This window comes from Tubulanus polymorphus, chromosome 7 (assembly GCF_964204645.1).
Source record: "Tubulanus polymorphus chromosome 7, tnTubPoly1.2, whole genome shotgun sequence".
NCBI lineage: Eukaryota > Metazoa > Nemertea > Palaeonemertea > Tubulaniformes > Tubulanidae > Tubulanus > Tubulanus polymorphus.
In genome coordinates this window covers 4,227,650-4,254,558 of record NC_134031.1, presented here as the reverse complement: position 1 = coordinate 4,254,558, position 26,909 = coordinate 4,227,650, and the positions used below count along the sequence as shown (strand labels likewise).

General features: G+C 37.8%; 5 protein-coding genes across 9 annotated transcripts; 4 read left to right on the top strand and 1 right to left on the bottom strand.

Moving 5' to 3' along the window:
* Positions 1-2,009: 2,009 nt before the first annotated feature.
* Positions 2,010-6,656, top strand: LOC141908225 (tyrosinase-like). Its single transcript, XM_074798157.1, has 5 exons — positions 2,010-2,266; positions 2,433-3,448; positions 3,695-3,829; positions 4,110-4,257; positions 4,575-6,656. Exons 1-5 carry the CDS (start codon positions 2,125-2,127, stop codon positions 4,913-4,915), a joined length of 1,782 nt encoding a protein of 593 aa, XP_074654258.1. The 5' UTR covers positions 2,010-2,124; the 3' UTR covers positions 4,916-6,656.
* Positions 6,657-7,819: 1,163 nt separating this feature from the next.
* LOC141908534 (putative glutamate receptor) lies at positions 7,820-11,981 on the top strand. Its single transcript, XM_074798629.1, has 7 exons — positions 7,820-8,011; positions 8,535-8,732; positions 8,942-9,154; positions 9,459-9,606; positions 10,327-10,644; positions 10,979-11,400; positions 11,931-11,981. Exons 1-7 carry the CDS (start codon positions 8,009-8,011, stop codon positions 11,979-11,981), a joined length of 1,353 nt encoding a protein of 450 aa, XP_074654730.1. The 5' UTR covers positions 7,820-8,008.
* A 1,039-nt stretch (positions 11,982-13,020) lies between these two features.
* On the top strand, positions 13,021-17,646 carry LOC141908272 (uncharacterized). 2 transcript variants are annotated; one of them, XM_074798239.1, is made up of 10 exons: positions 13,021-13,141; positions 13,522-13,575; positions 14,202-14,406; positions 14,486-14,560; positions 14,864-14,924; positions 15,246-15,361; positions 15,449-15,560; positions 15,729-15,784; positions 16,043-16,196; positions 16,853-17,646. In XM_074798239.1, the coding sequence occupies exons 1-10, from the start codon at positions 13,029-13,031 to the stop codon at positions 16,885-16,887; spliced, it is 981 nt and encodes a 326-aa protein (XP_074654340.1). In that variant the 5' UTR covers positions 13,021-13,028; the 3' UTR covers positions 16,888-17,646. The 2 variants fall into 2 exon arrangements, with proteins under 2 accessions (XP_074654340.1, XP_074654341.1); XM_074798240.1 differs by lacking the exon at positions 13,522-13,575 and having other exon boundaries at positions 13,022-13,141.
* A 358-nt stretch (positions 17,647-18,004) lies between these two features.
* Positions 18,005-21,618, bottom strand: LOC141909071 (uncharacterized). Of its 4 annotated transcripts, none has more exons than XM_074799411.1 (4): positions 21,433-21,618; positions 20,783-20,952; positions 20,303-20,401; positions 18,005-19,922 (listed from the first exon to the last, which is right to left on the bottom strand). In XM_074799411.1, the coding sequence occupies exons 2-4, from the start codon at positions 20,795-20,797 to the stop codon at positions 18,132-18,134; spliced, it is 1,905 nt and encodes a 634-aa protein (XP_074655512.1). In that variant the 5' UTR covers positions 20,798-20,952; positions 21,433-21,618; the 3' UTR covers positions 18,005-18,131. The 4 variants fall into 4 exon arrangements, with proteins under 4 accessions (XP_074655512.1, XP_074655514.1, XP_074655515.1 ...); XM_074799413.1 differs by having other exon boundaries at positions 21,323-21,446; XM_074799414.1 differs by lacking the exon at positions 20,303-20,401.
* Positions 21,619-23,472: 1,854 nt separating this feature from the next.
* LOC141908532 (uncharacterized) lies at positions 23,473-26,883 on the top strand (the record flags this gene model as incomplete). The annotated part of the gene is made up of 1 exon (XM_074798626.1): positions 23,473-26,883. A coding segment is annotated over exon 1 (3,411 nt), but the record flags the coding sequence as incomplete, so codon positions are not given.
* Between the last annotated feature and the right edge of the window lie 26 nt (positions 26,884-26,909).

The window sequence follows — 26,909 nt, the reverse complement described above, 5'->3', positions numbered from 1 at the left end:
TTCATTTATTTTGTGTCTCCGCCCGCCATAACCCAATGTACAATATGCATATATTTTCTATAATGTATTTAGATGATTAGATTGTTAGATTTAGAAAGTGCAAACTTCTACTTACTGATGCATACCGATATCAAATTTTGTTTCATTATGTCTCGTCCAGCTATATTATAATTCTTGTGAATAAATATATATTTTAAAACACTATGGAAAGAAACATTCGGCTTCCTTAGATCATATCCAGGAGTAATTTGTGATAGAATGAAAGATCAAGGAATTGAGCTTGGGAAATGCGTATCTTAGAAATGTTCGTTAATCGTATGATTCTTCAACTGACTAAGTCACATTGCAAAAAGTACAACCTTCGCTGATATTAAAGCCATATATATTTCTATATTACTGTGACCGCTGGTCGGGGGAGCGCAAGTACAATACAATGCTATTATTTATAGCGATCGTCAAGATGAAAAGCATGAGATTTACATTCTGCGGTATGACTGTACGACAGGAAACCGTACATATTACTACTTAATCGTCACGATACACGTACGGTACGTGTGGCGAGAAGACTTCCGAATATCCACTCCAGACGGCGGATTACTGAAGTCTCCTGTTATATATAAAACACGAAACAAAAGAACGTAGATCTCTTCTATTGTAGGCCCTACAACGATTTGGCTGATTCGTTTAGACCGTAAATCCTGATGCTATAAATATAACAGTTTCATTAACTATCATTCGCATTCTTTAACTATTTCTAGCTATAGCAAAATCATTCCCCATACTATGATGGCTGATTCGGGCCATACTAAAAAATTTAGTACAGAAAATCTTTTAGTATGGGCCAAATCAGCCACCGTACCATACCTACGGCAATACAGAATGTTCGATAAATTCCAGGAGAGTCCATGATCTGGCTCTAGAAACTTTTGAAATATCCAACTTTCCTGACGAACATGATGAAAGAAAATTCTGGAAAATATCGCGTCTTACTAGATGATATTTATATTACTACGTGTCTTAATATGAAAATGTTCTTGTCATGTATTGTACTGTGTTACATTGTATTGTATTGTGTTGTGTAGTCTCTTTATTAACATGTCTTGTCCTAGAAAATTTGTTCTTTATGGAGTTAATAAAGATTAATTGAATTGAATTGAATTGTTAAACTCCATACAATGGCGCAATCTATGAACTTATGTTATTTTAGACTTGAATCTACTAAACAATATACATTTCTATCTGAAGTACTTAAGTCCTTCTATAACCCATATTCAAGAAATAGCTACATTATCTAATTAAGAATATCGTTAAATGTCACAATCCACTAATTCCTCCACTCATTCTGACATCCAGTTGAACCGTGGTGACGATACCGACCAGATCTATCTTCAACTGCGGATTGATAGTGATATTAGTTTTTCTCACGCACAACGAATGAAATGGTCATTGGTTTTACGCAGCAAGATACAAACGTTTACCCCGACAACGAATAGAAATGGTTTTTCCATCGGATATATTCTTTCGAACCGTAACAAAACATAAACATCGAAACACAGCCAAGCTAGAATCATTCAAACTATCGTAAAGAAGATACAAACGATTTCCTTAAAATGATGAATCTTAAATCATATTTTTTCAATGTCACTTCCAAGTAACTGTTAGACCTATGATAAGATAAAAACCCGCTATTTAAAAATTAAAAGAAATCTAAAATCGAGACACCTGACGATGATCTCTAGTGTGAGATCGAAACGTCGTGTTCCTATATTTTAGATTGTTAGAGTTCTTTTAATTTTTAAATAGTGGGTTTTTATCTTATCATCTGTTCACCACGTTTGAGTGTGGTTATCGTACTGTTAGACCTATGTATATTCTGACATCATAAAAACGAATGGTTTGTATGACTTCATTAGTTCAAAGCGAAATCATTCCTTATCTTAAAGTATAGGGGAGTCACCTTGCAGACCAGACCGGTTATTTTCACTTATATCTTAAAGCGTGCATGCGTACGTACGCACATTAATTGCCCTGTCTTGTTCATACACGCATTGACAGTACACAAAAGCGTTCATTTTCACGTCGCAGTACAAATCTGCACAAACGAGACGTCGCGTGACTATAGGAATGTCTGATGTCTATAAAATGTACGCCATCATCGGGACTGTTATTTTGCTGGTATTGTTTGGACAGACGATAGCGCAATTTCCAAGCGTTTGTATCCGAAATGCCACTAAAGCGGACAGTACGTGCTGTCCCGTTCCTAAAGGTAAAAGGAATTTTGAATTTTACGTGTCTGACAGCCATAACGAAATTCTGGTTTGTGAAGTGAATATCTGGCCTATAGGCAAATGCATGAATGTAAAACAAGTAACATTTATGAAAAATCTTTACTTCTTTTTTAGTTGTTTCTGATAAACATGTTATAATTTCAGGATTCAGTTTGCCTTGTGGGGGACCCAGTAGGGGGCGCTGTACTGAGATAACCGATAGACCAATACCGAAACTACCCCTGCCCTTCAGTTTAGACGACCGGCTGAACTGGCCGAAGAAATTCTTCAAAAATGCGTGTTTATGCGAAGGCAACTTCGATGGATATCAATGCTCCCAATGCGCGTTCGGTTTCGACGGCCAAAACTGCATCCAAAGACGGACTTCTATTCGTAAAAACGCGGTCAACCTCGAAGCGAAAGAACGTAAATTACTGCGGGACGTGTTGGACGCATCTAAATTTACCGCATCGGAGTGGATGGTCATGAATATAACCAGTAAAGAAAATGTCGATCCCGTCAATGGAACGGATAATCTGAATTTCATCCCGGTTTCCGTGTACGATTTTTACGTGTATTTACACGTATACGGCAGTCGAAGCACTCTACCCGAGAATAAAACGACTTGCACGACGAATGGAGTGTTTCACTTAGACTTCGGCCACATCGGTTCCGGATTCATCACGTGGCATCGGTTACTGTTACTGGCGCTGGAAAGGGATTTGAAACAGATCGCGCTAGAACGTTTCCAAGCGGCGGATTTTACTCTTCCGTACTGGGATTGGGTCGACGATGGCCAGTGGTGTGAAGTTTGTACCCCGGATTTGTTCGGTTCTGAAACGCTTACAACGATCCCCTACCCGAAACGGTTAGATGCCAGTACCCCGTTCTCTAAATGGAAAGTGATGTGCGATATAAATCCACGTTATGGATTCGGGTGCCGTTCGTGTGACCCAGCCGGGGATTACGGATATCTCTACAGATGGCTCTTTACGCCGGACAACCCGGTGATTCTTCCCACCAGAAAACAAGTCGATTTCATGTTGTCCAGACCCGTGTACGATACGTATCCGTACCAGAATACATCGGATAATCGCAGTTTCCGCAATGTCCTCGAAGGTTTCGCGAAAGAAAGCGGTCTCGCTAACTTTTCAGCCGATGAAATGTTAATGCATAACGTAGTAAGTGTCTCCGATAATCTTTTCACAAAATTCGTACGAAAGTCGCATGGCTAGTCAAAGTCAAAGTCAAAGTCAAAATCAAAGTCAAAGTCAAATATGGCTAATATGCAAATGGCTTAGAATTCAAGGCAATTTCAACTTGCAATATCATGATGCACATATTCGCCACAAATATCTCCTCAATCTCTCAACCTATAGTTTTTAATGAGAAAAAAAGATCGACATGTATACAATATCCTCTTCTAGGTTCATCAGGCAGCTTTAGGCCATTTCGGAGACCAATCGTCGTCGCTGAACGATCCGATATTCCTGGCCCATCACACGTTCGTCGATAAACTATTTGAAATGTGGCTCCGAAAGAATCGGCCGTCATTAAGCGAGGTACGTAGATATATCATTATAACAGTTATCAACCGAAGCAACTAGATTATATTCCCAACCTTAGATATTTGAATGGAACAAAAAAGTTATGAATATGAATAGGCCTCGCTCGGACAAACGGTTGTTTTATTTTACAGTTTGCAATTGATTAAAAAGGACTCGAATTACATTTCAACTACTAGTATGCATAGCTTTGTCTCTGTTCAGAAAGGCATGATAACTCCACCCAAACTCACTACTAATTGAAACCATACATAGTTAACTTTTGAATCTATTTCAGTTCCCGGTTCGTAATGCCCCAATCGGTCACAACAGAGACGAGTACTTGGTGCCGTTTTTCCCGCCCTTTACGTACACTCACGCGATGATGTTCGCCGACTCCAGAAATCTGGGTTATGATTACGATACAATGAAACTGCAGGCGGATGGTAAGATTACTTTATTCAATTCCCAAAAATCAGTTTAATTTGAATGATAAATATCGGCCAAAAAACCGCATGAAACTAATTCTTTAATGTCATTCTATCGCCCACTGAGCGTATGAATGTGGGATAAATATTGATATAGTTTTGGGTTAGAATTTGGTTCTCCAGTTGAATGTTCAATTATCTAAACGCTCATAGAATATCTGATCCTGAATACAATTTTGATGAATGTTTATAAATGTTTGTAATTCTATATACGTAGCAGTGTATAAAGCTTTCTATCATGTATTTTGGATTTTTTATCGCCGTTTTTATTTCAGTGACAAATGGAAGTGACAGTTTTTTGTTGCTTTTGTCGGAAAACTCGTGGATTTTGGGGACAATAATCGAAGGCATTGCGATAGTTATACTGATTGCCGTTGTAATAGTTCTAGCAAATCGAAGGCGTCGCTCCTCACCAAAGGACACCAGCAGCGCATCACCAGTCACTGAAACGTCCGCTAAGTTTTCGAACGCCGCTGACTTAAATGATGACGAGACACCTTTGGTGTCGACAGAGAGGCCCGTTGCCGTTCGCTACGGCTCCAGTGATGACACCGCTGGCGTTCACAGAAACCCAAATTATATATCACGACGGAGGCAGAGTCCATTTAACGTATGATATCATTTGCTTTACTGAAATACGTTTTAGAATAGGGTGTGACGCAGTTGTTTATTTGTTTGAAAGATTGGGTTGATTTGTTTTGATTTGGTGTTTCTTACAAACCGACCACACCTGCCGGGAACAGAACAGAGGGTTTGATTTTTAAATCGGAAATTGAAGTAATAGTTGTTCGACCGGCGGTCGAATTAAGAATTTTTCTTTGTTGAAATCGAACTTAGGTGCGAGGTATAAAATCTGGTTTCATTTGACCATTAAAAATGCAATACTTATGATGATTTTAAGAACAGATATTCTGATAAAAAAACTGTATATCCTTTCATCCTGGTGGCCCAGAGACGCTGTCAGTTCTGAAATAGGATCGAAATAGTTGAATATGAATATATTTTTCTTTGCTTCATCAATGAATCTCAGATCTTTTTTCATATGTGCTATTGCTTATTATCAAAAATGTATTTTTAGTAACTTCCTAGTTCAATAGCGATCATCCTTGTGATTTTAATTGTGATATATGGTGAGAACCACGATACGATGTGGTGAAATATATTATATGTGCATGTATATATGGTGGGGTTTGTTAGGATGTGGTCTCAATTTTTGGAGCACGAAAATAGGATACATCTTTATATATCTTATATATATCTTATATATATAACTACAGAAAAGACATTTTTAGTTTAGTAGTTTCTTGATTCCATAACGTTTTATTTATATAAACTTTTAACCTGCGCCAGGGCTGTTAAAGAGTAAAATGTTAAATGACTTATTTCCGTCTTATTGAAAATATTGAAGTATCTTGCAATAAAATCAAAAGATTTGACTACCTGAAAAAATGCTTTTTGGTAAACTGGATTCAGTCTTGGGAAATGATTGAAATATTGCTACTATATAATCATGCACTAGTCATAAAAGTTTTCTTTGGTAATAAAGTTTCGATATATGAATATTGAAAGCGAGAGAAATCCCGCAATAAATTAAGTCAAAACGTGAAACTTGAATAAAAGAGTATATATATATTGCGCAAAGTTTCGGCTTAAAACTATTAGCCGTCATCAGGCGTACTGAGAACCTCACGTTTAATCACTTTAGTTTGTGTCTTTTGTTTTTGAATTACTTTAATCTATGATTAGATTAGATTAGATTTAAATTTATTGCTCCAGAAAATTGTACATTTTTTGCGAGCACAGGATACATACAAAATAAACAGTTTGCAGTTATACAATAACAGTTGCTAGTCATACAATAACTAGTTATATTTACAATTGAAAAGTTATTTTGAAAAGTTCGTGTATACCAGGAACAGCGATGAGGTGAGGCTAGATGAGGCTATGTGCCTTTTTTATAAAAACTGCAAGATTCCTTAGGACGTTTGGGTTTTCTGACGTAAAAAGGTTCATAAATTTTCTTATATTAGGAAACGTTACTATTTGTTGCGGTATGTACCGACTTCTTAAACTTTCGAAAAAAGTACACTCCATTATAAAATGGTATTCGTCGCCGATTTGCCCTAGGTTACATTTGGTATGTTGCCCCTAGTTTGCCTAGCTTACTTAACTATTGTTTTCCAGCTGTTGTGTCATTACTTTAATACATTCCCCTTTCAACATTTTAATCACTCACTCTGTCTCTATTGTTTTGGTCTTGTAAAAATATCTTGTAATATTCTCCTGTTCTCAGTACGCCTGATGATAGCTAATAGTCTTTAGCGGAAATGTTGCGCAATATATGTATACTCTTCTATTCAAGTTTCACTCTTTGACTGAATTTATTGTGGGGATTTCTCTCGTTATCATCTTACACGGATATTGTGTATCTTCTCGACTCATGAATGTTGAAACTCTGAAATGTTGCTACGACGAAGTAACAGCGAGTCAGTACGTGTGGCTATACTTGGACAACACTTACTGTTCTATCACGCACGAACTGCGTGGGAAGCAAAGGTCCACTCTCTCGATAGCGTTCAAGCTTTTTCTCTTTCAAAACTAAATCATTGTGAGAAAATAATTCGCAATGTTTTATCAATCATTCCATAAAAAAGAAACAATACGGATAACGCCCATTTACGAGTTCTATTTATTTTACGATGCGTGGGTAATTCAATCTTCGAAAGGTTATGTGAATTTGATAACGTATCCAAATTAAATTACGCTTATTCTGTGCCACGTTGTTTGAGGTTGATGAGATCTATTGCTAAATTAACAGTCGCCGATGTCGTACCTCGGTCAGCGGACAAGCAAATACAATGATTTACGTGTGGGTCTTGTGTCTTCTATGTTTTCCTACGAAAACCGCACAAAAAGGTAAGCGATACTTTAAGAGCTTCAGTAGCCTTGGTAACCAAACCTAGGTCTATCGTAGGCACGTCTTTAAATGCCACACGTGTTTTTAACTTATGCTATTCGTATGCGGTCGGTTTCCCCTCGAAATTCCGTTTCTCAAGTTCTGTTGTCTCAAAGAAGCACGTTTAATCCGCATAGAACCTCTTGAATTACCGATTAGTTCCCACCAAATACATTTATTTCGGATATATAACTAAGATTCCACATCGTCTGCATTGGCTATACCGGTCATGGTCTGCTTATCTCCCAAGATGCTTTATCTCTACATGTATAAACCAAGTCGTCACTCAGGTCGCAGCGTAATTTCCCACTCTCTAGTTTTCATGGTAAACGAGGTTTTATTTTGCAGTACCACCTTTTTAGCCTGCTTTTATCAGAAACTAGAACGATGTTGAAACTTTTGAAAAAACTTATACAGACCCATCTTTCTAATGAGCACTTCAGCCGAAGAATCGTCGATTTAATCGTGTAAAACCGCTCTGAAACGAAGCGTAGTGCGGTGTATAAAATATCACCGTCATCATTGTTTCAAACCTCACGGAATTCTGATGTAAAAAGACACCAAGGTTCGCAGTCTTGGAGACGCAAAGATCCCAGAGGGTCATGATTTATAAACCCGACCAATGAATGATGAAATATTCCTAGTTAACATTCATGAAACTTTAAAGAGTAAATTCTGGTACATTTTCCAGAGACGCGATATGGTTTACCTGTCGGTAGAAATGGACGGGCGATTGCCAAGGCAGTTTCAATCATGGTAGGTTATTCTATAGATTTATTACGGTAAGCCTAAAACTCCAATTGAACAAATTATTGGGTCCCAGATCTGTTTACAGGTTAATTAATTAAGGAACTTGTTTTACCGTGAATTATTGGCTCAACAACCTTCAATTTTTTTCTTCTGGCAAAGATTTACGTTCAAGGAAAATCGTGTAGTTTGCGGCTTAATACGACTAACAAAAATCAATCGCACGAATCGGGGACAAATAGGGTTTTATTCTTCAGCGGTTGGAAGCTGTGGGGGTAAGGAAATGAATGACATATCAATCCGATTCCATGATCAACATTCCATCTCTTCGTTCTGCTTCATGACAATTTTAATTTCCTGAGTAATGGATACCTCCAGATGACATTTAAAGTTATTGTTACCATATCTAGTGTTATGATATACCACGATTCCAATCTTACTCTCGAATTCTAAACAGAAAAACATGTTCCCATCATGACAAACACGAACGTAAAAATTTTGTCTTGCGATATTGTCAACGGATTTTTTTCAGAGTCCACCCTTCATAAACATTCGTCACAATAAAAGAACTCGTCGTTATGTGTGGGAAGGCTATAATATGGACATCATGGGAGGACTGGCAAAAATATTGGGCATAGATTTCAGTGTTTATCTCGTTCCCGATGGAAAGTTTGGTTCGAAAATAAACGAAACTCATTGGAGTGGAATGGTTGGCGAGGTTATGTCCGGGGTAAGCATATCGTCGCTTTAAGGCTTGATGACCTTAAAAAGGTACAGCAAGCTCTGTAAACACAAACCGAGAACAAACCCGCTTTTGATTTTTTTTGAATAAGTATTAGACCAAGTTCTATCCCAGTAATATATTTCCTCAATCTATCGGTGGAAAAAACGGTTCTCATTCATGGTTTGTACATTCTGTGAAATATTTTGCCATTTTAGGCCGCAGACGTGGCAGTTGCGCCTTTAACTATAACATCACAAAGAGAGTCGGTCGTCGATTTCACTCGGCCATTTTTGCAATTAGGATTGACAATGTTAATGAACAGACGTGACGTCATCAGAAAAGATCGTACCGAACTTGGAAATCTGAGCTATTTTTTCAACCCATTTTCATCGTGGGTCTGGTTGTTGATTTTGCTGTCCTGGTTAGTGGTATGTAAATGCCCAGTCCATTTTATTGTAATTGCATATGTATATACATGATAAACGGATAATGAAATAGAGTAGACCTTAAAACTCACTAGGCCTACATGCAATTTTACAATGTAGTTAACAACATTTAGATTTTCTGTCAAAGGAAAATATAAAATCAAATTCCGATATATCAAGCTATATATATCAGCATCATACTCTCATTCTAACACGCGGGCCAACTGCGAGTTTTAATTTTTAATTTTAAGAAATTCAGGTTTTATATTTCATAAAAAGCATCAATGTCTCAACTTCCTTTTGGCAGGTAAGCCTAGTACTACTAGCTCACAACTACTTGAACCCGTATGAATGGGGATATCGTTTGCGTCGTGGGCTATCTGACGAACATGACCACGAGAACATCGGTTTGAAACAAAGCCTGTGGTTCGTCTTCAGTAGTTTTGCATTGCAAGGTAAGAGTCGTTAGGCTAAACAAAAATGATACCTTGTTTCTCTGCAGCGGCCGGGTCATTTTTGTAAAATATGATAAAATTTATAAACAGTTCATTTCTATAGCGGCCGGGTCTGTTATGGTAAAATTGATCACGATTTAAAAAAAAAGTAATGTATAGAGTAGATAGGCGGCCGGCCGGGTCAACATTTAAGCTCAGGAGAGCGGAGAAACAAGGTATCAATTTTTTTTAGCCTTAACTCGCTAACTATTCTATAATCACCACATGTACTAATATTAACCAGATACTGAATTTCTGTCCAGCTTAAATCCTCAAGTCTCAGTTTCCAGGCGTTACAAATTATGCAACTCGAGAGACACTCCTGACAGACACTCCTCTGCTCACAACAGAATTCTAACCTAACGAGCAATTTGCTTGTTTCAGTTTTATGTCCCCACGCGTGATCCCACTGCTGCCCGTGTACTAGACAGCGAAGGTTGCCGATTGGTTATCATTCTTGTATTTTGAAGGTCTATAACACCCCGACAATACGTAAAATTTGTTTCTTATCCTTAGAAAAACTGTTACACGATATTCGCGCAGTAATCATCCTTGTAGTCGGGTGTAGGTTTTAGATTAGGAGTTTTTTTGATAGCGTACTAACCTATGCTCCCATTGGATCGAATTGATATTAATTTACTGGCTGAACTAAGAAACTCACTTTTTATATTTACTTTTCAGGTTCAAGACCACGCCCTATGTCGATTTCTGCGCGATCATTAGTTTCGTTCTGGTGGATGTTCTGTATAGTTGTCTTAGCGACGTACATTGTTGCCATGATTAAAACCACTCCTTTCGTGTCTCGTGATCCTCGTCAGTTGGCGAAAGTCCGAAATGTCGGCGATCTGATTAAGTATCCTGAACTGAAATATGGGACATTAGACGAAGGCTCCGTTCGAAACTTCTTTCGGGATAGCAACCGTTCCTATTACCGGCGTCTGTTGGAAAACATTCAGACCTACGACTCGGTGCTTGATGCTAACGAAAAAGTCATGGAAGGTATACAACGAATGCTCTTTTTTGGGGGATAATTTCACCATTTCCGTAACATTTGAAAGGGACCATATATAAAATGCTCTTTACGATCTTAAAATAGGGATTGTCCCCTTTTTGATCGGGTGATTTCAGTCCCTTACAAACCACCGCACCTACCGGGAGCGAAACAGGGGTTTGATTTTGAAATCGGAAACCGAAGTACAGATATAGTTGGGGATCGGTCGAATTCTTTAGAATATTTATTTTCTTAATCAGTACATGGTTGAAAATGTGGGTTCCCGTTCATGCGGTGTGAAAGAAAATCATCACTAAAAGTAAAATATTTATATATTGATAGGAGGCCACGTGTTTATCGGGGAAAGTTCATATCTAGATTGGTTAGCAGCAAACTCGTCTAACTGCGACTTGTTTGTGGTGGGAGGAAGTTTAGAGGAACGAGACTACGGATTCGCCGTACAAGAAAACCATCCGTTACGCGAGGCGTTGAGCAGGGCGCTTCTGAAATTGAGAGAAAGCGGGAAAATGGAAATATACTACAGACGATGGTTTATTGATGGCATCAAATGTAGAAATTACAAAGTCGACGATAATACAGTTTTTGAAAACGGAAAACTAACAACAACTGGTGGTTTGTGGAACGATGAACCGCCAGTTCAGTTATCGTCATTCGCTGGACCGATGATTCTATTGGCTGCGGGGATAATAGTGTCATTCATTGTCCTCGCTGCTGAATTCGCTTACTATACCTACCGATCAAAGGCAAGTAGAAAGCGTTTCAAGGTTTCATTGACACATTGGGGCGACAGACGATATACGAGTATTTTAACCTCCAAATGTGCAAACAACTTAGCGTCTCTTCATTGTTATCAAAATACATGTATTTCCTACACCAATTTTCTTTCCCTGTTTTCGTTCCAAGCTCTTATTGTGTCTTCTTATCTGTTTCTCATTTTTTCTCCCATCTCTTTTTCCTTATTCTCTCTCTTTCATTTCGGTGCCTGCGTTAGCGGCCCCGAATTGCTTTGTATAAGGCCTGCATAAAAAAGCGCACCCCAATATTTGAAAATTAGTTTTTTCATCTCGTTTTTTAAATTGTTTATTTTTCCCTGATCGCATCGTTCTGCTTTTCCGTGAGATAGATATTGAATCGAATAGAATTGAATGAACAATGAAACTGATATACCCAAATAAATACAACTGTCGTCGGTGACACCACAGCGCAATACAAGGTAACGATGTTTCTGTTGCGACACAAAAATAACAAGTGTGATCTTTTCCTATATTTGCAGAAAAAATACAGACCTCCTTTCGACACGTCACGCAGCAGACTGAGAAATTGAAACAAGTACTTATCCCTAGTGCCGGCGTCTCCTTGTCAAAGCGAGCAATTATCTCAATATCTAGCTATCAAATGTCACGTAGGCCTTTTAGACAGACACCAAAATGATAATAAAAAATACTTTGAAGGTTACCGGTAACTAGTTTATTTGTTGTACCACTTTCGCTGCCAATGCAGCTTCATCGGGAAAATGCAGAGCTCAACCTGAGAATAAACTTCAAAGCATTTATAGGGAGAGTGACACTGATTAGAAACGGAGTGAGCATGGTAATTAGAAATAAGTTAATTAAGAATGATTAATTAGTGAGTGGAGGCAAGTAATTACGTACGACAATGGGACGACTGAATAATAATATGAGCTGAAGATAAAAACAGTGATTAGATAACCAGGGCCACGCTCTCATTGTTGGGAGTGGGGCCCGACACCCGCCGCACACGCATAACATTTCACCAGGAAAAATGTTTTTTTTTTCGGTGCCGTATGGGCGGGTGCCGGCTTAAAAAGGGCAGTTTCCCAGAGGCAAACAAGAACTCTGTAATGCCTTGACAGCAATGTCAGTTCCCAGTGAAGGATTCTTAATTTCTATTGGATATTTCAGAATAATGATTCACTAAAATTCACAAAAAGGGTAATCAGATGCAAAAAGGGCACAAAATTGTCTGTGGAAGGGTACTGCCCCCGCCTCCTAAGGCAGCCCCCCATTTATTTTCCAATGCGGTTCGTACTTTTTCAATCAGTGATTCGGATGATTGAAAATCCCTAATACTCCGGGGCCTTTCAGATTCGGACTGGCGGAACGACTCTCTGGCTCCGCCTCCACGCACTCGGAGCCATCCAGAAAAAAACATATTTTTCAAAATGTGGTGGATTGTTTGTGTAATGCGATCGTGGCGTTCCCGGGGTACTAATGAGGAATAAAGGTTCACTTTCGTGCCGGATGAAATCGTTTTTCTCCTACGACGGTTTCGTTTCATAGGACGATTATCCAGTCGTTTTCATTCAGTAAATAGTACGGGTAAGTACGCACCTGTCATGTGACATTTCAAAATGGCGGACGTCGTTCATGACGATCTTGCTTGGGATTACACCGGGGAAAGTTTAGAAAATTCGCCCCTCATAGCCGACAATACCAGAAACAGTCCTATGACTTCGTATTTCAAGTAAGTCCATTTCATATTTGAATATAGCTACGAATTGTTATCCCATCAATTTCATGCGCACGATGTTTGAAAACTTACTTTTTTCTTTCATATTCTTGCTTGCTTACTTTTTGGACTTTGTCTTTTTATCATCATGTTCTCAGTTCTGTAAGTTAAATCTGTAATCTGTAGATGTTCGTTGCAGTATCCGATGCTAGCGTTGATTATGGGTTGTAGAATTGGAAAGTGCACATCTGTTTGAATATTGCTTTTTGCTGATGATATTATCCGGCACTTTTCTTTCGGTCATCCTTATTACCGAGATGACGTATTTTACTGAGATCAAAAGGACCCATTGGTATATGCTCAAAGTTGCTATTATATTTTTTTTCTCCGATAAGGAATGGAATAAATGCTTCATATTCGCGGCAGATTTCAGAGTCTGCTAATAGAGAGTAAGCCCTTTAGTTGTCTTTGCCTTATCCCTTTATTCAGCCAATGAAAGCACTAAAATAAAATGATCAGAAGCAGTAAATTATGTGATCAGCATATATTAAATCATATCAAGGAGAATGCTTTTCCGATAAAGAAATAGTTTTTGTAAAATTCTGATAAAGTTCCGAGAAAATTGTATTGTTCATTACGACTGAAATATATTTAAATTTAAATCAGTACGCACATTCCGTCTCTGATAATCATTGAAATTTCATAATTTGGCCTATATTGCACTTCACTGATAATTTATATGTATATATTATATTTTTCTAACCAAATTAACATTGTTTCTTTGCACTTCATTTCTGTGGAATTTATGCAATGTGTGATAAGATATTAATGTGTGTTTGCCATTTGAATGAGTAATATTTAAACTGTATAAAGTGCATTTAGCTTTTTGTGAAATGAGAAATATTTGGTTTTTGCATTGAGTCCATGGGTGACTAAAACGATAAATATGTTAGATATATCTAACTTAACGATAAAATCAATTTGAAAATTTAATTTGATTATTCTCTTCTTTTACCGAGAAGATCGATTTATGTGGTTGTTCGAAAAAATTTATTTTGGACTCGTTGAATTGTAGCTTTTCGAAAGATGCCTCGTACAAGATCACTCGTCGTCAAGCTGAGTATCTTCTTCAAAATATGGAGGACGGGGCTTCGTTTATGAAGTCGTACATACTAGCAGAGACATCTGGTGGCATGCAACATCTTCAAAGAGGTTCAAAACTTAAGAAATGTCTTTTCCTCATGGGAAGTCATAATTTAATCATTACATTTATTTTACAAGTAAGTTTGTATTTCAGTCTATTGAAAATAATACAGTTTCTAAAAGTCTGCATTCTGGTCATAATGGTCTTTTTTGTAGGTATTAAATGTTGCAATATTGGTTGTATTAGATGGTGCGAGCAATACAGAAACCAGAGAAGAGATTTTGCGTATTGTAAGTTCATTATATTGTAGACCTTTTAATACGGATCACAATAATTCTATTCGGACTGTTTATCTATGTATTTCATATATTGTAGTATTCATTAAAAGTTTAGGTATAAATCGATTATTTTGGTTTTGCTCACCACCTGTTATCCCGATTTTGATTTGTCGACAATATGTTGAATGATTTGAAGCGTTATCAATCTCAAAACTACTGTAATAATCAAACTGCAGTAAATGATTATTCATCCGATTTATGGAGAATAACCTCGAGGAATATTGGCAATGTTGGCTTTTGTTTATTCCATTTCAGAGTGAAGCTGTAATGCTTAGTCTTCAACTACTTAATTTTCTTTTAATCGTCTTAATAAACGGTAAGAAAGAAAAGTACACTCATCTTACCTAATATCTGTAGTAAGCAATTAGAGTAGTAAGAGTTATATGCACAACCAACAAGAACACTTTATTCTGCTCACCAGAGAAGGCTGAGCTTTTCCAAGTATTGCTCCTACCTAGACACCTAGACCTTGGGAATTAGCTCCAGTGATGATTGAAAAAAATCCCGGAAGACCATTTTCTCCCATAATTGCACAATAAGGAGAACTTCTGGAAGTTTTGTAAGAAAGATATTTCACCGTTCCCTGTAGTATCATCATTTTACGTATCAGAATTTTCGTGTTTCATCTTTTATTCAGTGAAAATGATGAGGAAACTGGTAATACACAACTTAACCGGTATTTTCATTGCTCAAGCGTATTTATCAACTTTGCTGATGTTTGCTGGCATTTACACAACCACATTTAGATTCGATGTAAGTACCGGTATAGCATATTTGCTATCCTTTCTAGACCTGTTTACAGCCAATTTTCACTGATTTAATCTTTTGTCTACTGTCTAGGAGAAAAGCTGGAAATTCGTCGATGAACCATTACAGCCAAATAATCGATGGAATATTGTCCTGGTCTATGTTAAAATGTTGTTTCTTTCAATATCAACGGGTACTTTATGTGGTAAGTTAAAGCATAGACTCTCTGAGTTCACGGTTAAAAGAACATTATTTGAATTGCAATTTGGGTGGAAAAATGGTTGAATATAATTTGCATGAAATTGCTTATGAATTTAGAGTACTACCAAATGCTTATGTTTTTACTAGTAATATCATTTCTACCTCGTTTCAGGAAATGCTGTGATTGTCCCAAATTCCTGGTACAACTACATGTTTCAAGCTTTTGAGGTATTTGTTATTTCAATCATGGAGTCTTTCATATCATTTTTACATGTACAGTACATGTTTCAACTGACTTGAAACCTTGATCTCCTTTATCAGGCCTTTTACATCCCTCGTCTTTAAATCTTTTTAATTTTGTAACTTCTTTTTCTTTCCAAGTAATGGAATTATCAATTAATTTAAAAGCATACTCTAAGACTCATTCAAGACAATGTATCTATTAATTGAATCGTATTAAGATTCGTATAATTTGTTGTTTTGTAGATGCTCGTATCATTCGTGTATTTTGCCTCGATTCTTAGTCAGTTATATGCGAGCCAAGCTCGAATACCGCGTGGTGCCCCTGAGGAATTCGTTCAGGTTCCAAGACGCTTACGGCGTGGGTCATTGACCAGTCAAAACAGTTTACCCACTGGTGGTAAGTCGATTTTGTCGTGAAACCCCTGCAACCCATTGTTTTTGACTGGCTAAAGTAACACTAAAACTAATTCCAAAAAATCAGCCAACGTTAACTAATGCACCAATAAGTGGACTTATTAAGTTTCCTTTAATTTGGTAAGTGAATTATAATTACACAAGGACTGATTTAAAGTTTTTGATCTGCACACAACATCAGTAATTCTATATCTTACAAATCTATATTCAATAATATGCAAATGAATTTCTAAGTAAAGTATTTAGGTGGTGTTAATCGAAATCAAAAAGGATTTTATTTGGGGGCAATTGTCCCAGAATCCCATCAGACATTCATCATTGCTGCTTGATCGTCTCGCTGGATCACCACTTTTGGAGTGCGGTGATAAATTGACTTAAATTGCTTGGTGTTTGAAGTCCATTCATGTAGAGCACTTTCAATTATAAATGTCTTTGGTGAAGAAGTCAGCAACACATGTAAAGCCTCGATTCTCTAGAATGTATTGAATGTCTGACAGATCGGTCCTGATTGCAGGTCGATACCTGGTACTGTATGGTGTCCCTTCTGTCACATACCTGGTATTGAATGCATGTAGTTTTCAGGTTTAAGTACATCTTGAAATGATTTCCACTTTAGTCTCTGCTGTATTGTTTATCTAGGTAATTATGGTACCATGGACTCTCCACATGTTTAGCTGATGAAAAATGAATGACACAGTTATATCACGGAGCTATGCGACCATTTTAAAAAGGCGATTCATCCTGCTGGACAAGATGTTATCCTGTGTGTCTTGTGACGAATGCTTGTGATATGGATTATTTGTGATATTCTGGTAATCATTTATCTACTTATAACTGCTGTTCACAAACTACGTACACCAGTACATTTCGTGAAAAATGATCATGCACATGTCACTTATCGACGAAATTATAGTAAAACGTTTATGTTTACGTACTATAGTACCACATGTTAATTACATTTAGTTCTAGTTCACTTGTATTTTAAGGAATATCTGAAGATATTTGTGTATAAATCTGGTTATCTTACTGCTGGACGCCTTTTGTATATATATACATATACGGTGAATATGATAGAATTTTCCGAATTCTGGTTTGAGCATTTTATGTTTGTTACATTTGTGAGTTTTAACTGTATACATTTTAAATGATAAATCCCGCTTCGAAGCATTTTCCATGGCTTGGTACACTAATGGCAGAATTCGTAGCTATTATTGTCTGCACGGGTTATTGTGTTGATTGCTATCAGTGTGTTTAAAGAATGTTCATTTTAGTTGAAAAATTCAGCATTTTAGAAATCTAAGTCTGAATGATTGTTATTCGTCATTTTGCAATAATGCATGATTATAATATTACATGTACATTGTATTTGAACGCTTTACAAACGCTATCTCAGAAGAAAATATACGTAATTTGTTGTATATATTTTTGAATAAAGCGCTCATTGATATGATAACAAACCTTGTATTTCGTTCATTAAATGAAAAACGGAATGTTAGCATATTTGAAATCATTAAGCAATTCATGCATCGATATCTACTGCAACAGGAAACGTTTAAGTTCCATTGAACAGCAGGGAAGCCTTTCAAATCTCTGATCTGCCAAGACCACATCGAATCAATTGAGGTTGATACTGACACTCGGTGTCTTTCCATCACATCCTTTACTGAAAGCGTAGTCTAAAAAGATGCGGAAATCTACAAAATCTTCAACATCTGCGAATTAGGTGTTGTGCATCGTCTTTTTCAACTAAACCTCCCACTAACCTGTCAATAATTTAAACTATGGAACATATTGGATTGAAGATATAATTTATTCAGCATATATATGACAGATTTAATTATTCAGAATTATACTTCTTTGGACGCTTTATTTTGTTATAACTACATCAAGGAAAGGTTTTTGATTATCCTTGGGTTGTTTAGGTGGAATTCAAAGTTGGCATTGTTGGTGGTGGTGTTGTCATCGGCATTGTCGGTGGTGGTGGTGTCATTGGTGGAGTTGTCATTGGCATGGTTGGTGGTGGTGTTGTCATTGGTGTTGTCATTGGCATTGTTGTTGATGGTGGAGTCATTGGCATGGTTGGTGGTGGTGTTGTCATTGGCGTGGTTGGTGGTGGTGTTGTCATTGGCATTGTTGGTGGTGTTGTCATTGGCATTGTTGTTGGTGGTGTTGTCATTGAAATGGTTGATGGTGGTGTTGTCATTGGCATGGTTGGCGGTGGTGTTGTTATTGGCATGGTTGTTGGTGGTGGTGTTGTCATAGGCATTGTTGGTGGTGTTGTCATTGGCATCGTTGTTGTTGGTGGGGTCATTGGCATTGTTGGAGGTGGTGTTGATATCGGCATTGTAGCTGATGGAGTAGGCAATGGTTGTTCTCGTTTATCTTGTTTCATTGACGTTGTAGTTGGCATTGGCATTATCGGTCGTGTTGTCACTGGCATTGTTGGTGGTGGTGTTGTCATTGGCATTGTCGGTGGTGGTGGTGTCATTGGTGGAGTTGTCATTGGCATGGTTGGTGGTGGTGTTGTCATTGGCGTTGTTGGTGGTGTTGTCATTGGCATTGTTGTTGATGGTGGAGTCATTGGCATGGTTGGTGGTGGTGTTGTCATTGGCGTGGTTGGTGGTGGTGTTGTCATTGGCATTGTTGGTGGTGTTGTCATTGGCATTGTTGTTGGTGGTGTTGTCATTGAAATGGTTGATGGTGGTGTTGTCATTGGCATGGTTGGCGGTGGTGTTGTTATTGGCATGGTTGTTGGTGGTGGTGTTGTCATAGGCATTGTTGGTGGTGTTGTCATTGGCATCGTTGTTGTTGGTGGGGTCATTGGCATTGTTGGAGGTGGTGTTGATATCGGCATTGTAGCTGATGGAGTAGGCAATGGTTGTTCTCGTTTATCTTGTTTCATTGACGTTGTAGTTGGCATTGGCATTATCGGTCGTGTTGTCACTGGCATTGTTGGTGGTGGTGTTGTCATTGGCATGGTTGGTGGTGGTGTTGTCATTGGCATTGTTGGTGGTGTTTTCATTGGCATTGTTGTTGTTGGTGGAGTCATTGGCATGGTTGGTGGTGGTGTTGTCATTGGCATGGTTGTTGTTGGTGTTGTCATTGGCATGGTGGGTGGTGGTGTTGTCATTTGCATGGTTGGTGGTGGTGTTGTCATTGGCATTGTTGTTGTTGTTGGTGGGGTCATTGGCATTGGCATTGGCGGTGGTGGAGTAGGCTCTGGAATTGTGGGTAGTGTCTGCATCAATGCCACTATTGTTCCAATTAGATTTTGTAGGTCATCAGGCATCATTGCAACTAAAGCACCAATTAAATATTGTAAGTCGTAATCACTTAGTTGGTCAAATTGTGGTTCCCGTTTATCGTGTTTCCTTGACGTTGCCATTGTAGGTGGAGTAGCTGACATTGTTGGTGGAGGTGTCGGTGCCAAAGCCGTTATCGCAGCTATTAAAGATACCCATTCATCGTATGTTTGAGGCATGATTGTTGTAGCAAAACCGATCAAAGATTGCCAGTCGTCATCACTTAGCTGTGAAATCGCAGTCTGCCAGTTGAATTTGCCGGATTCCAATGGCAAGGTGGTCGCAGTAATTGCGCAGTTTTGGCTCACTCGGCAATTTTGTTCTTCATCCATACATTTGCTGCTACACGAAGCCCGTTCGCCATCGTCACATGTTGACAGACAAGCTATTTTCTGTTGCAAACACACCTGAGATATAGAAATAACAACTTAAGAAATAAATATCAATTATATTCGAGTTAAGCACATTCAAACGACGGTATCCCGAGTAAACAATTTATTTCTTATATTTTCCAGCCAAAGCCATACGCGTTTAGAAAGGAGCAGGAAGGTCTGCCGTATCTATCTTCGTTTTAAAAAAAGAATTCTCCTCAATTCATTCAAATATCTGGGGTAGTTCGGGGTTCCAAAAGCTCCCAACTCAGTATCAATTTAGTCGGTAAACCACTTCTCCCTTTTCATGCGAGGAAACGCGGATTGTCGAATATTTATACTCAACATGGGTAAGACGGAGTAGCATTTCGGAATATCAAATAATCTTATGATATACCTATTTTCTGTATGATTACCTTCGTGCAATCATTGGGCGGATTCTGGCTCCTTTCTCCCAATGGCTTGGAATCGATTGAAGCTGCCACAAGTGCTGCTACAATTGGTAACAAATACGACTGAAATTTCAGTGAAGTAATGCTGTAAACACTCCCCAAAATTCATACAGGTTTTTCTTTTCACCCGAAAAAAAACGATTCGAAAAAATGATTTATCAGATATTCGAATAAGCAAGAACAACGAAGAACAGACCGAAGTTAATTGTTCAAGCTTTGGAAACTTGGGAGCGCATGCAATATCAAAAGTCTAGGAATAAGGACATATCTAAATTTTCAATTACGTGAACTTAACAAACCGCAACATGATTGAAGTATCTACTTGTATCTTTGCCATATTCAGATAGTGTTTGTACTAACTTATGATCTCTGAAGGATGCGTCCCTATATAGTCGTATCGAACACAAATTACCCTATAAACATTAGACAAATTAATCAACTTACAAAGTTACGTCTCATCTTGTCCGTGTGTTTCCGTTGTTATGAATGTAAAATTAACTAACGAGTCATCATTGATGCGCATTACTGGTTACTGCCATATGCACCCGATACGGTTTACGAAAAGTCTGCAGGACTTCCATCACCCCCAACACCTTTCTCCCTCAGGCGTCAAACTGCACGATATGTAACAATTTCATATTCATATTGATTTTACACGTACATTTATATATCAATTTTCCCGAATGAACCTTAACTTATAATGTTTAGTAAAAAACCACGAAACCTAGGTTGAAAAATTGGTACCTTGTTTCTCATTGCGGCTGAGCTTATAAGTTAACGCGACCGGCTGCCTCAACCCTGTACACTATTTTTTCTTAAAATCATGATCAAACTTTAACAATAACGGACCCGGTGGCTATAGAAATGAACTGATCACAAATTTAATTGCATTTTACAAAAGTGACCCAGCTGATTAGGAGAAAGAAGGTATCTCTTATTTCAGCCTTACATGAAACTTTACAGGGTAACCAAGATAATCCTTACGTATGCTATAGCGCAACCTGATAAACCGTCCTTTATTCGATCAGTACGGGCACTGGCCTTTTGCGATTATCCATTGTCGCGTACCATTGTTTGCAGGAAATTTGACATACCTTTGCTATTTAAATCATGGACCCCAAAAGGAAGAGTCTTCCTTTATAGTTCAGAGTTTAATGTTCCGGTAAAAATAAGAGTCTATTGCTAGCAGTTGACAACAGCGTTATGCAAAACATTTTCCTATCGCGTGATGAAATGAAAACATAACAATCTCATATAAACAGATAGAACTTTACTACAACTCGTTGACATTCCTAGTGACTTAAATAGTGGATTTCCCGTCAAATTACACGTAACAAACTGTTTGCTGCCCTTAGAGATATGACGTCAATGAAAACCGGTTCCATGAAAAAGTTATAGTAAAACCTGAATTGGAATTTAGTTGATAAGATCAAATGTTTCACTACAGAATTCAAATAAGGAGAATATTTTTACTGCAACACTTGTTTTAATAGAAAAAACTTTTTCATATTAGATTTGATTTCATTAACATTCGATTCTTTCGGTGTTTAATCACACATAACAACTCTATGACGAATTTAAACGGAAGAATTTTCTCCTTGATACTGGTTTATAAATCAGGTTTCTACATATTATGAACTTGTATTATCAACTAATTATCCACGGACAGAAAATTTAGTAGAATAGTGAAACTGAACTGAAATTCTAATTGAAAGATCATTGTGACAGATTTTTAATGATCCGGTCGACTAGAACAGTGACCCCGGTGAACGAGTTATCCAGTTTATTCACTGGAAATCCATTTTTTCATGGCCCTAAATAAGTCTATATTCTACTATTTCTTTGAAGTTTCGTTAATCATGCTTTACTATTTTGGGCGTAGGCCTAATAACCGTGTCTAGAGTCATGTATAAGTGTCAGTCGCGCTATGAATGAAATGTTTACTGATTAATAGGGCTAGGCATTGTCGAACGACTGTGCAAAAAGCTAATATCTATTGTGCGACCCAAATATCAGAGCCCACCAAGGATATCATATCACAAACAGATTCCGTATAGGTACGAATGTGTAAAAGTTATGCTCGAAATTTCAGATAACTGTAATAGTGGTTCGTTATCTGTTATTTGTGGTCTCTTTCTCGCGCGTCCTTCAATCTCAATCAGCTATGTCGTATCACGTATATCTCCAATACCCAAAGATGTAGAATAAGTTCAAATACAGGACCCACTTCCACAGTTCATGGTTTAGTTCGTTGACTCTAGAGCTAAGATAAATTTATTCCAATCTTTAAATCTTAAAATCAAAATTAAACCGAGAACTAAGGAACTGGTAGCTCGTAAACGATTAAATAAATTGCAAAAAACGAAGAATTTCTATAATAGACATTATACGAGAAATACTCATTAAAATGGGTGGTTTTATTTGAAAGTAGTTACGATCAAAATGAATTTACTCATTTCACACACATACTACGCCTCAATAGATTCACACGGGTGGGGTCGATAAATACTCCAAATATTGTTTGTGCTATTTCCACAAATGAATGAATTCTTAAATTAACAATGCCTTTCCGTGTAAAGTGATTAAGGTTTGTTATAGGAGATAAAAATAAACGCATTCCTCTTACTTGACGCGCGGTGCAATTTTCGGCTAGATTCATTCATCGAGGAGTTCCTGAACGTACCGGTTTGTAGGCGATCGCTCTAACGACACAGTTTTTTGGTGAGTTTTGATTGCGATATATACGAATGATTAGAGATTTTTCAGTTAATTATACGTAAAACGTCTAAATGGAAGCGACTGATGTACAAAGAATTCGATTTAAGAGATTTAGGCGCCAAGTCATAGACACGGAATGAATAGTAAAATTAGATTCTTCAAAATTAAGAACAAATTACACATACTCGTGGCTTGATATATTTTGTGTAATCATTTTTTTCATTTTTCGCCAATTTGTCAGCAATTAATTCTTTTTCTCTAACACCATATTTTCATTCTTAAAAAACTTATTCTCTCAATGATTACAGAAACCCCTAACGATGCGTCTAATACGATTGGCATTGTGTTTGTTTATCATATATATTCTGGTACCGAGTAATGAAAGGCTTTCAGCAGTAGCTGCTGCAAATACTACAATGGGTATGAATACAACGACTACTCGAGATATAACCAGTTCCACATCAACAACTGGATCTCAGAAGACTACTGTTCTACCATCAACTACGAATACGAAATCGATGGTGAATTTTACAACTCCTAAAGATGTAACCAGTTCCACATCAACAACTGGATCTCAGACGACTACTGTTCAACCATCAACTACAAATACGAAATTGATGGTGAATGCTACAACTCCTAAAGATATAACCAGTTCCAAATCAACAACTGCATCTCAGACGACTACTGTTCAACCATCAACTAAAAATACGAAATCGATGGTGAATGCTACAACTCCTAAAGATGTAACCAGTTCCACGTCAACTACTGGATCTCAGACGACTACTGTCCAACCATCAACTACAAATGCAAAATCGATGGTGAATGCTACAACTTCTAAAGATGTAACCAGTTCCACATCAACTACTGGATCTCAGACGACTACTGTTCATGTTCAACCATCAACTACAAATACGAAATCGATGGTGAATGCTACAACTCCTAGAGTTGTAACTAGTTCCAATTCAACAACTGAATCTCAGACGACTATTGTTCAACCATCAACTACAAATACGAAATCGATGGTGAATGCTACAACTACTAGAGATGTAACCAGTTCTACATCCACAACTGGATCTCAGACGACTACTGTTCAACCATCAACCTCTAATACAAAATCGATTGTGAATGCTACAACTCCTAAAGATGTAACCAGTTCCGCATCAACAACTGGATCTCAGACGACTACTGTTCAACCATCAATTACAACTACAAAATCTATGGTGAATGCTACAACTCCTAAAGATGTAACCAGTTCCGCATCAACAACTGGATCTCAGAAGACTACCGTTCAACCATCAACTACAAATACGAAATCGATGGTGAATGGTACAACTCCTAAAGATGTAACCAGTTCCATATCAACAACAGCATCTCAGACGACTACTGTTCAACCATCAATTACAAATACAAAATCGATGGTGAATGCTACAACTCCTAAAGATGTAACCAGTTCCAAATCAACAACTGCATCTCAGAAGACTACTGTTCAACCATCAACTACAAATACGAAATCGATGGTGAATGCTACAACTACTAGAGATGTAACCAGTTCTACATCCACAACTGGATCTCAGAAGACTACTGTCCAACCATCAACTACAAATATAAAATCTATGGTAAATGCTACAACGCCTAAAGATGTAACTAATTCCAAATCAACAACTGGATCTCAGACGACTACCGTTCAACCATCAACTACAAATACGAAATCGATGGTAAATGGTACAACTCCGAAAGATGTAACCGGTTCCGAATCATTAACTGCATCTCAGAAGACTACTGTTCAACCATCAACTACAAATACGAATCCGATGGTGAATGCTACAACTACTAGAGATGTAACCAGTTCCACATCAACTACTGGATCTCAGAAGACTACTGTTCAACCATCAACTACAAATACGAAATCGATGGTGAATGCTACAACTACTAGAGATGTAACCAGTTCTACATCCACAACTGGATCTCAGAAGACTACTGTCCAACCATCAACTACAAATATAAAATCTATGGTAAATGCTACAACGCCTAAAGATGTAACTAATTCCAAATCAACAACTGGATCTCAGACGACTACCGTTCAACCATCAACTACAAATACGAAATCGATGGTAAATGGTACAACTCCGAAAGATGTAACCGGTTCCGAATCATTAACTGCATCTCAGAAGACTACTGTTCAACCATCAACTACAAATACGAAATCGATGGTGAATGCTACAACTACTAGAGATGTAACCAGTTCCACATCAACTACTGGATCTCAGAAGACTACTGTTCAACCATCAACTACAAATACGAAATCGATGGTGAATGCTTCAACTCCTAAAGATGTAACCAGTTCCAAATCAACTACTGGATCTCAGAAGACTACCGTTCAACCATCAACTACAAATACGAAATCGATGGTGAATGCTACAACTCCTAAAGATGTAACCAGTTCCATATCAACAACAGCATCTCAGACGACTACTGTTCAACCATCAATTACAAATACAAAATCGATGGTGAATGCTACAACTCCTAAAGATGTAACCAGTTCCAAATCAACAACTGCATCTCAGAAGACTACTGTTCAACCATCAACTACAAATACGAAATCGATGGTGAATGCTACAACTACTAGAGATGTAACCAGTTCTACATCCACAACTGGATCTCAGAAGACTACTGTCCAACCATCAACTACAAATATAAAATCTATGGTAAATGCTACAACGCCTAAAGATGTAACTAATTCCAAATCAACAACTGGATCTCAGACGACTACCGTTCAACCATCAACTACAAATACGAAATCGATGGTAAATGGTACAACTCCGAAAGATGTAACCGGTTCCGAATCATTAACTGCATCTCAGAAGACTACTGTTCAACCATCAACTACAAATACGAAATCGATGGTGAATGCTACAACTACTAGAGATGTAACCAGTTCCACATCAACTACTGGATCTCAGAAGACTACTGTTCAACCATCAACTACAAATACGAAATCGATGGTGAATGCTTCAACTCCTAAAGATGTAACCAGTTCCAAATCAACTACTGGATCTCAGAAGACTACCGTTCAACCATCAACTACAAATACGAAATCGATGGTGAATGCTACAACTCCTATAGATGTAACCAGTTCCACATCAACTACTGGATCTCAGAAGACTACCGTTCAACCATCAACTACAAATACAAAATCGATGGTGAATGCTACAACGCCTAAAGATGTAACTAGCTCCAAATCAACAACTGCATCTCAGACGACTACTGTTCAACCATCAACTACAAATACAAAATCGATGGTGAATGCTACAACGCCTAAAGATGTAACTAGCTCCAAATCAACAACTGCATCTCAGACGACTACCGTTCAACCATCAACTACAAATACGAAATCTATGGTGAATGCTACAACTCCTAAAGATATAACCAGTTCCAAATCAACAACTGCATCTCAGACGACTACCGTTCAACCATCAACTACAAATACGAAATCGATGGTGAATGCCACAACTACAAGAGATGTAACCAGTTCCACATCCACAACTGGATCTCAGAAGACTACTGTTCAACCATCAACTACAAATACGAAATCGATGGTGAATGCTACAACTACTAGAGATGTAACCAGTTCTACATCCACAACTGGATCTCAGACGACAACTGTTCAACCATCAACCACTAATACCAAATCGATTGTGAATGCTACAACTCCTAAAGATGTAACCAGTTCCAAATCAACAACTGCATCTCAGACGACTAACGTTCAACAATCAACTACAAATACGAAATCGATGGTGAATGCTACAACTCCTAAAGATGTTACCAGTTCCACATCAACAGCTGGATCTCAGAA